At 33.3% G+C, this 10,699-nt stretch overlaps 1 protein-coding gene across 2 annotated transcripts; it reads right to left on the bottom strand.

Annotated features, from left to right (window-relative positions):
* Nucleotides 1-1,754: 1,754 nt before the first annotated feature.
* Nucleotides 1,755-8,829, bottom strand: LOC116030568 (kinesin-like protein KIN-14J). 2 transcript variants are annotated; one of them, XM_031272861.1, is made up of 18 exons: nucleotides 8,584-8,829; nucleotides 7,557-7,661; nucleotides 7,225-7,346; nucleotides 7,021-7,104; nucleotides 6,840-6,917; nucleotides 6,646-6,738; nucleotides 5,787-6,128; nucleotides 5,634-5,715; nucleotides 5,437-5,532; nucleotides 5,176-5,355; nucleotides 4,957-5,063; nucleotides 4,685-4,863; nucleotides 4,268-4,432; nucleotides 3,936-4,189; nucleotides 3,677-3,840; nucleotides 2,822-3,372; nucleotides 2,277-2,377; nucleotides 1,755-2,178 (listed from the first exon to the last, which is right to left on the bottom strand). In XM_031272861.1, exons 2-18 carry the CDS (start codon nucleotides 7,651-7,653, stop codon nucleotides 2,114-2,116), a joined length of 2,760 nt encoding a protein of 919 aa, XP_031128721.1. In that variant the 5' UTR covers nucleotides 7,654-7,661; nucleotides 8,584-8,829; the 3' UTR covers nucleotides 1,755-2,113. The 2 variants fall into 2 exon arrangements, with proteins under 2 accessions (XP_031128721.1, XP_031128720.1); XM_031272860.1 differs by having other exon boundaries at nucleotides 7,557-7,716; nucleotides 8,584-8,815.
* Nucleotides 8,830-10,699: the final 1,870 nt, after the last annotated feature.

Genomic DNA, 10,699 nt, shown 5'->3' with positions numbered 1-10,699 from the left:
TTTGTAAAAATTTTACGGCACTTCACCCAAAATGTGAGGGCATTTTAACAAGTTAAACATTCAAAATAGAAATGTCAAATTGAAACACGGTAGGTAAATATATATCCATGTAATCAAGCTATCAAGGGGTAAGCATTAGTTTATTCCCTTCTTCGCTCTAAATGTAAGGGCGTTTTAAATCTTTTAAACCAAATGTTGAACATTTTAAAAGTCATCAATGTTACTGTTAAATTTTCCTTGTAATATTACGGTGATGACTCACCACTATTACCTTAAAAAACGCCCTACATTTGTTTAACAAATTCAAAATGCCAAGAGAAGAAGAAGCTAATATTTAGTTATTTACCACTACTTTTGATTTTATTGGCTAAACAATAGAGCCACTGGAAAACGATTGCTTCACGTTTTCCTATTAAATTTACCTTCCCTCCTAATATAAAACTTTAGCTCATTAGAATTAGAGTGAATCTCATGTGACATCGTCTCTAAATTAAGAGAATAAATCTAAAAGAATATGATTGTGTGTATGTTGGGTGGAGCAAGGAATCAATTTCCCATCAGGAAAAATTACTATATGTAGAAACAATAAAAGATTAAATAATCTTGCATGGGCTTTATTTACTGATTCGATTAGTAGATAATATTTAGTAGAAGAGATCAATGTTTGAAACTCGACTACAGTATTATAAAAATTACATCCTCCCAAATACTTGGTCGGACAGAGACACTTATAGTAATATTTTTGGTTTTACTTTTCAACTATCAATTTAACTAAATTCAGTTACTTAACTTTTCAAACCAACTAAATTTAGTTTTAAATGTTTGAAATGCCCTTCCGTTTTAAATATTTTACCAAACTTCACTCTGCTGCACGTGAGTGTATTTGACCATAATTTGGTGATAACAATGGGGGCATTAGGTGTGATTTAAATAAAAACTTGTATCACATTTTTATGTTAAAATATAATATTCCTAATATCGTGGTGCACATTTTTGCGTTGTTTAAGAAAGTGGTATCATCCATATCTAAACAACCTTGTTTTCAATAAAGCTTGTGTGGATATCCTGACCACTAATACAACATGAATCATGAGACAAGTGAATATTTCAACTACTTTCTACGGTTGCCATTAATCAAATAAAAGATAGGGAGTATATAAAAACAAGAAGAAATTAAGCAAAACCAAAAATATGTATAATTGTATTCATTTTGTAGTGATGATAAAAACTTACAACCACTAGTCGAGAGTGTATATGGAGTACGCATCGCTCTTATATAATAATTTGCAAACCACACATAATATAAACTGCACTAGGAAGACCATGTGCAGGTGGACTCGACTAAGAGGGTGTTGACAAGAATCAAATTCATGATTCGCAACCTTCTGGTACGAAAATCATGTTCTACCCACTTGGTCACCCCTTTCAAAGATGTATAATTGTACTATTGAGGATTCAATCAAAGAGTATATTATAATTTTAGTCAATTTTTACTATTTTGTTTAGATGACGGAGAACCTCCAAATCTACAATTACTACTCATGAGTGTGCCCTAGGTAAATTCACATTGTAACCCTAGTTGGCAAAAGACTACAATAAGGTAAATCAGTCTAAGTTGTTCAAACCAAAACCGATTCAAACCAAGAAAGCTAATAGATCGCTCTTATTGTACTGCTGGCACACCTTAAATGGAGAATTATAAGATGATTTAGATTGCAGTAAAGAGATGAAATGAAAAGCATAATACTCCATAATAAATTAACATAGTAAAATCATTAAATAGCCTAAAAAATGTTTTTACAAGTCTATGAAAAGACTTGGCAGTTGCAGACAATTAGATATACACTAGAATCTTGACCTACATCCTAAGAACTCCTGCTTCCATTTCTCCCCTCCAGATTTTTCTCCTTTTCCTTCTTACAAAGTAAGAAAATGGGGGGTTTAATTTAGGGTTAAATCATCCTGAACAATTTTCTTAAGCTTGTTACACAACAAAGCTTCTACACCTTTTCTACCACAACAACTAAAAGCTAAAGGCAATAGCGTAGATTTGGAGCCAACGAAGACTCCATCTTACAAACACGATCACTTTTGTATGTCTTGCGTCGTTGAGTTACTGCCATCTTCTGGTGGGGGGTTTAACTGCAGATGAGCTGCTTGCAGTTGATTTTTTGGAACCTGTGAAGCGTGAAAGCAAAGTTTAGAGTGTCGGGAAAATGGATTTCCTCGTAATAATGAAAAAGATAATGCAGTAAGAGAGAAGATAACTTCAGTACTTGAAACTTTAGTGGCAGTCTTGTTCAATGACATTCGAGATGATGATCCCTTTGAAGTCTGCTTTTCTGGTAATCTCTGTAATTTTGTTGGAATTCTCGGCCTGCAATCATTTATCAACCACAATGTGAATTTAGCTTCTGCGTTTCATCCAAGAAAACTTATCTCAGGTTGTAATTTGTAAATAAGGAATGCAAAAACAAGCAACAGAACCCTTAGAGAATCAAGAATGCATTTTCAAATTTAAAAAAAAAAAAAAAAATATGTTATGACTAGTTAAATAATTCAGAGTAAAGTGTAAAGAACAATAATCAGACTACTGAAACATAGATATGGGTTCTTGGTTAAAAGTCAGACTCAGTTCACCAGAATCGAATATCATGCAGGATCTAGGGGTCGTTTAGAACCAATGACCTTTCAACAACAGTGACGTTGGAGACAATTACTAGTTTTTCTTTACCCCTTTGAAAGGTATTTGATGGGTAATAGAAAGAATTTGCTATCGGCTAACACTTTGGCAACATAAAGATTAAATAAAAGCACTTACTTCTCGGTGGCATCTGAAGGAGGTTTAGTAACTTCAGGGAAAAGTGTGTGTTCTACGATACTATTGGTGGATTCCGTTTCTGTTCCCATTGAAAGAACGCTATCAGAAATATCACTTAATCTCTCTTCAGAGTCTGCATCACCAAATCCTATGAGCTCCGTGTCTTCATTACAATTCTGACCTCCATCCGCCACAGCAGCCCTTGAATCAACTTCACCGAAATTTTGACCTCCACTTACTACAGCAAACCTTGAATCTCGAAAGAATTCACTGTGGTGCCTAAACTCATCCATTGACTGCTGAGACCCGGCTTCTGAAAGCCTATCACTGTACTCTGAGCTATGGTCCGAAGCAGCTTTCTCAGAAAGTCTTGAACTCCTCTCTCCTTTGCTGCTTTGTCGTGGCCCCCCTAATGAATAACGTCGTGGAGAGGCAGACCCGTTTTTTAGTGAGCCCATACCATGTCTCTCCCCGTTAGTATTTGTTTTTCGCAGCCTCAACCGTCCAATCTCTTCATCTTTCTTTGCAATTGTTTGCTTTAGAAAAGCAACCTGCATTTCAATATTTTAGCCTTTGGAAGTAATCGTAAAGATAAAAGGCGTAAAAGAGTAATTACTTGATGTGAATTGACTACAAGAATGATAAGAAGTTACCATCACCATACAACGGTGACTCCTACTTCTATAAGGATAAACTGGGCACTTGTGGTAGGAGATGTGAGTGTTTTATTTGCCGATAATACCAATTTGGTGAATGTATACGAGAATGCATCATTACCGTCATAGATAATGGCATTAAAGTGGGGACTCTAACAGACCAAAGTACAAATGGAAAAGAAAACAAGCTATAAAGTACCTGATCCATGAGCTCTTTTACACCCCTACCCTCCTTATTACTTTTTGCAGCTCCTAGTTCAACTCCAGACACCCGCTCAGCAAACTTTAGTGTGCTTACAGTTTCAGAATAAGATTCCACATCAGGATTTAACTGCACAAACATGAGTGTCTTTGCCTGGCCACCTATAGAATGCAAATAAAGATAAAAATATTATAAACCCTAAAATAAAAAAAATTAATTGTGAGACATAAGACCTTAAGAACACTGAAATGAATACCTAAAGAGCTTTGAAGAACTTGAGTTAGTTTACTATTTCTGTATGGTACATGATTACTTTTATGTGCTAAAGCAAAGATCACATCCCCCAATGCTGATAAAGATTTGTTTATATGTTGTGCTTCTCGTAATCTTTCCCCTGTAGCTTCAGAGCGGTCTATTCTTTCACTGCCAGCAAGATCTACCAAATGTAGACAACCGCGCAAAACCTCGTTGGTCTCCAAATCCGTCCCACGCACATGAACAGTAAGGACACTGTATATGTAAATCAAATTAACATCATACCCAAGAAGTAAAGTGAACTAGAATGAACATCAAAAGGTACATCCGTACCTGTGGGACCGACTGCTTCTTTCATTGAGGGCAGTAGCACCAACAGCTCTATTCATTAAACCAATATTCATCAATTCCAAAACATCTGCAGTTGATCTTACAGGGTGCATGCTAGCATCAGGTACAGCTAACCCATTCGGTTGGGTAGTATTCCAAATCCCAAGCGTGTGCAAGTTAAAGAACACATTCATATGCATTTGAAGATATTTGTAAGTCTTTAAAAAATAAACCTATGGAATCTGAGGTGAATTAATGAAATAAACTGGTAAAGGCACAGCTCAATGGAACACATGCATATGTTATCCTCTATAGAAATTTCTTTTAAAATCCAAACATGAAAGAAGGATATAAATGTGTATCAGTCAGTGTAACAACAATAAAGACTTAAAAATCCAAACTGGAACTATGGAAGGATATCTTTTTTGAGAGCTTTCAGTGCAAAGTAAGTCACGGACTTGTTCATTATATATCTCAACCATTTGAACACCAACTTCATATACTATGGAGCCTTTTCTACTTTGAGAAATGTGGAATAGATCATTCAGAGCTCGGTAGTTAACACCCCAATCCTCCATTGATGACATGCTAGGTCCACTCTAATGAGAAACAAAATAGAGTGAAAGAGGTAATTGGTAAATAGGAATAGCCATTAACTACTACTTAAATATATTTTCTAACAAATAGCATACCATAGTGTATGTTTTTCCGGAACCTGTCTGACCATAGGCAAAGATGCAGACATTGTACCCATCAAGAACAGACCTAATTAATGGTTGAGTGTCTCGAAATACCTCCTCTGCAATACAATTGAGTTAGAAGGAAAAGACATGAAAATTTGAATTTTCGCTTTAAAGTGTTTTTAAGACAGGTTAGAAATTACTAAGCTACTAGAGTAGAACATCAAAAACCTTGAGTAGAAGTAGGACCAAACACTTTGTTGAATTTGAAGAGCCGGTGGCTGTCTTTTCCATGTTTTAAAGGATTCACAACAACCAGTTCCCCATTCTCACCAATGTAGTCCATAGTTGTTCTTTTACTGTTTTGGTCTGGCAAGAATGGCCTTATTCGACAATATACTCTAATATTGCCTATAAAATAAGAACAAATTATAGTTAGCAGAAATTCATTTTGTATACAAATTAAGTATATTTATATTACATGTCGTTAACCTTTCAAGTCTTGAACCTCGTTGTAAAGTTTTCTATTCTCTTCAAGCACTGTATGGTAATTCTGAGCAGCTTCTATTAGCCCCTTGAGATCAAATCCTAATAAAAATAACAGGTTTATATCATCATTCAGTTCTGGAAAAGATGAAATCAAACATCCACAAGTTACGAATGAACAATAGGTTAGCCAATATTCTCACCAAAGTTGTATAGTTCTTCAGCATAGATCTCCTTGGTCCGCAAAACATCTTTTTTTAAGGACTCAGATGCCATTCTCAATGCCTAACAAAACTTTAAAATGTCATAAGCATGATACTCAGTGATAAGGCATAAGAATAAAAATCAATGTAAACCTGTAAAGATCCAGACTGGGACTCTATGAAGTGTTTGTAGACATGTTCTTTTCTTTTCCATTTCAGCAACTTTGACTCTGAAAAAGCTTCAAGTTCTTCTGCCTTCTTCTTTGAGTCAGTAAGAAGATACTCAAGTTCCATTATCTTATTCCCTAACTCGATTGTCGTTTTCTCTGCATGTGTTTCCAATTGCAAGCATTTCTCTTCATATGTCTTTTTGCACAGCTCTAACTCATGGTTTAGTGAAGAAATCTGCATTTCATGATGATCTTTATCTTTCTGCAACATACAAATTATCTGCTCCCTGTGTTTTTCCTTCTCCTCCAATTTAGCCTTCTCAATCTGTAATATTCAAATGAAGTAATGAATTGAGTATAAACTGGAAATTTCATAAAGCCTACACAAACAACTTTCTACAGGTCAACTAATCTTAAGATTGCAACTATAAAGCATACAAGTATAAGCACATAGTTGAATTCACCAATGTACCAGTATTTCTAATTGAGCATCAATCTATACTTATGTTTGCATTGATCATGTACAAAAAAGTATTCGTAATGATAATTGTTGGGCAGTACCCTAGACTACAAACCATATATTATTCAACTTATCTATTATGTAAACCATACTATCGCATATTATTTCCTAGACTAGGAATCTATGTTAATTTAAATGTGGGAATGACCAAAGGTTAAAGCTAGCAAGAGAAAAATGAAATTGATGCTTGGCTCAACATTATGAAGGGTAGAGTAACATTTGAATCTGATCTAAGCAAAAATTGAGAATGCAATTAAAAAATATTTTTTAAAAAGAAGAAGAAGAAGAAGAAAAGCAGTGACATATCCAGCAAGAAAAATACCTCATGTTCTTCAGCAGCTCCTGTTCTAAGAGCCTCATATGCTCTATCTTTTAATTGATATTTTTCTTCGCGAGACTTGTAGGAGTTATGTTGCTGTATATGAGATAGTTTTAGGCAGACCAATATTCCATAGATTGGGATAACAGATTTTTGTTTTCCAGGACTAAATGACTAATTGTCCAAGTAGCACATACCTTTCTCAGATTTTCAGATTGCTTTGAAACACGTTGCTCAATTTCTTGCAGAACTAGCTTTAGTAGAGATGAAACACACTAAGCATCAAGGAAAAGGCAATGGTGAGAAATTTAACTCGAAAATGATCTCAATAAAAAAAATTATAAGGAAAAATTGATGAATGTCCTTGATTGACCATACCTGAGGAATATCCCCATTCTTTCTCTCAATGTTTTCATTTAGAATGTCACTCACAGCACTGAACAATAACCGAGTGGAAGCACTCTGGACATTTGAGCGATAGATAAAATAGCAATCAAATATCATTGAGGCCAAAAATTGATTTGATAAATTATAAAAACAGAAAATAAAGAGATTTTAAAGTATGTACTGATAATAATATACCTCCAAACTTTTTTGTTTCATCAGTTCTGAAATCTTGTGAGCTGGGATGTCTTCACAGCCAATCTTCAACTGGAACACATCAGGGAGCTTACTCCCAGCATGATTATTTGATGCAGATAGTTCTACGTGAGAACAAAATAAATATAAATAAGTATTAAAAAATAAAATACAATACAATATAATGAAACAACATAAACTTCCACATCATCTAACAGAAATCAAATCTCAGCAAGTTAACATGGTATAAGTCACACTAGTTCAAATACAATTCATGGAAAAGAAAGTAAACAAGTAACTTATGTATGGAGGCTGCAAGTAACCCATTACTTTACCTTTAGCCATATTGTTGAAACAGTCTATCTGCTCAGAAACATTAAAGCTACGAAATGCATTTATGTTGGCTTGCTCTCCTTTTTCAGCCCCGGGCATTTCTGACTCTGTATTCATGATATAAACTTGATATATGTCTTTGGAGATCAAAGATGGATAATACTACAAGTGAAGCATCCAACGAAAGGTAATCAGTCAACGAAGAAGTTGAATAAACTATTAAACTCATAGAAAATGTAACTGACTTCAGAGGTTAGAGTCATCAATCATAATGGAGTAATATAATTGGTAACATCCATAGCACATCTTTTTAAAATGGTTTGTCAAGCTATAGAATGGTATATGTTAATAGTAAACACTGCCCTGAATATCTAGATGCTTTTCTACTAACAAGTCTTACCAATTCCAAGTATTGTGTTACAAACACATTTAACTTGAGCACAAGAAATTTGGATATTTCTCACAACAGGATATGCAACACTTTAGAAATGAACATTGACATTGTTTATTGATTATATTGGGAGAAGGATGGGTTCACTGATACAAGAGCAAGTTTTGAACTTTTGATATCATAATGGTTTTTCAGATAGAATAAGTTAAATCTCAAAAATGCACATCAAAGGTGTCTAATTTTAACAACCTATTCTTTTCCATATGGAAGGAAATAGCTCATTGATCAGAATAGGTGTGCATTCAGTTGAGGGGAAAAGAACCAAACTTTTTAGGCAAACATTTCCACTAAACTGAAAAATTCACAACAGCATAGCTCCTATCCCTTCCCCCAACCACCCATAGACGCACATTATCAAACCCCAAGACTTTTTAGGCAAAAAAAAAAAAAAATCAAACATTTTGGAAAAAGTTAACAAATTTCAGCTAGACTAGCAAATGGTAAAGCATAAAACAACCGTAACGACATTCAACTAAAAATGAATAACCAGATCGGAAGCAGACAAAAGCCCTAGGAAATGGGGAACACGGAAAGCAACAAAACAAAGAGAAAAAAAGAAATGCAGGTTGATTTTGAACCTGGAGAAAGCTGCAATCTTGGAGATCTAGAGGCTGAAGCGGAAAGAATTGGAATCCTTGTTGTTACTTTACAGTTCTGAGAGATCGAAGTAGCGTTTGAATGGGGGTTTAGAAGCTTTGCTGTTGTCTTTGAGCTTTTTGTTGTGGGAAGGTACAGCTGAATTTGAATGCCTATATTTAGAAGCAAAGCGGTGATGATGATACAGACATTTTGGCAGAGTCTATTTTTTTTCTCAGGATTTTTCGTTTTCCCTTTTTAATACACGACAGATACGGTGTATTTTTTGAACCCATAACGCGCTAATTCTAAATTTTCCTACCATAAATATCTATAATTGTTTTTCTGTTAACATATACGGAGTATTATTTTTTTTAACTAAGAGAAAATTCACAGCTACTACATTTTGTTTTTTTGAAAATACAGCTACTACTTAATGATATGTAGGAGATAAATCATGTGTAAGAGTTTACCAGTAAGTTTTTTACACTTTTGGTCGCACGAGTATTGCGACACTAACAATTTTGATCCACAATTTTTAAAACTTGCATTATTAGTCCAAGAGTATAAATTTCTTAACGCAAATGGTCCTTTCGGTGAAATCTCTGTCAATTATTTTATGTTTATAGCATGGGTATAATGATCTTTTTATTTTCATCAATTTTTTGTTTTTCACACTTTTGGTCCCATTACTCCATTAGTATTGTGGCACTAACAATGTTGATTCACAATTTTTAAAACTTGCATAATTAGTCCATAAGAATCAATTTATTAGCACAACTTATCTTTCCAGTGAAATTTCCATCAATTTTTTATTAAAAAAAAATTATTTCCCCTTTATAAGCTTATATTTGTCAAATAAATTCAAACACGTTTGTGCTGTCACAATTACTCCGTATAACAAATTTTAAAAACTAATAAATTAGTATTAAAATTCAAACCTAATCCCATTAAACAACTAAATAAATAAATGGCATTACTTTGAATTAGGACATTATAAAAAAAAAATGCAATGGCTTAATATTCTCTCAATTGAATCTGTCACGTGGACTTTTCTTAATGCAATTTACCTCTTACGTCTAATTTACAATTATATTATAAGAGTGAAATTTATCAAATACATATTTTCAAATAATAATTGCAATTTTTCTATCATTAAAAAAAAAAAAAAAAAAAAACCACAAATGTCTTGACCTCACAATCAAGTCCATTCCATTTTGCAGAGTTGAGGCCCATAAGTGCAATATAAGTTGGACTTTAGTGAAATTTAAGTTTTAAAAAATTAAAAATAACGAGAGCTAATAATGGTCTAGTGGTTCAGTGGCATCAAACTTTTCCTTTTATACAGGAGGTGTGACCCTTATGCTTCAACATGTTGAGAAAGTAGTTATGAACAGATACTGCATTGTAATAGAGTTAGTAGTATTCAAAAAAAAATTAAAAATAACCATTCGTAATCCCGCTTATATGAAAGTATTTAGACTATGATTTATTCAAACACGTGAACATAAATTATCTATAAAGTAGTAACATTATTTACCTTATTAATTTTACCCATAATGTTACGTACTTACGTGACAATAAAATTATTCTTATTTATGACTATCGTGATAAAATCGACCCTTGCTCAATACTTAAAAAGAAATTTACTTTAATTCATTATTCATGTTTAAAGATTACGAATTTGATTATTGTCAATATTATTTTAGTTGAGCTTGTCGCACAAAAATTTCAAACGTAATTTATCTTTCATGTGTGATATGTAAGCTATTACATATGAATGTGACTTATCAATTATTTCTTGCAATTAGACTACATGAAAAATTACCTTTCTATGTTATAAATTTATGTTTGGTTTAGAAACTTGGAAAATGACTTGTAGATTATTTTTTTTGTGAATTTTTTTAGTGTTTGACTATTAAAGTAAAATAAAGTTAACACAAAATATTCATTTTAATCAAAGAAAAAAAGACTCATTTTGGCGAAAATGTCTTTTAACATTTTTTACTCGAAAAAGATTTTATGGAGTCCTTTCTCACACACATGTCTCTCTTTCCAAGTGATGTTAAATTGACAAGTTGATCTACCATCTTTTTATTACTCCTTATTATTTCAATT

This window comes from Ipomoea triloba, chromosome 9 (assembly GCF_003576645.1).
Source record: "Ipomoea triloba cultivar NCNSP0323 chromosome 9, ASM357664v1".
Taxonomy (NCBI): domain Eukaryota; kingdom Viridiplantae; phylum Streptophyta; class Magnoliopsida; order Solanales; family Convolvulaceae; genus Ipomoea; species Ipomoea triloba.
This window is presented reverse-complemented; position numbering and strand designations above follow the sequence as displayed.

Bases quoted from the DNA above. Each gene is read 5' to 3' on its own strand.
- LOC116030568 (XM_031272860.1), bottom strand. From the start codon at position 7,671: ATGAATACAGAGTCAGAAATGCCCGGGGCTGAAAAAGGAGAGCAAGCC. The intron at 5,533-5,633 runs GTGAGAATATTG...TATTTTTATTAG, and splicing joins TGAAGAACTATACAACTTTG to GATTTGATCTCAAGGGGCTA. The intron at 2,179-2,276 runs GTACTGAAGTTA...CACGCTTCACAG, and splicing joins GACTGCCACTAAAGTTTCAA to GTTCCAAAAAATCAACTGCA.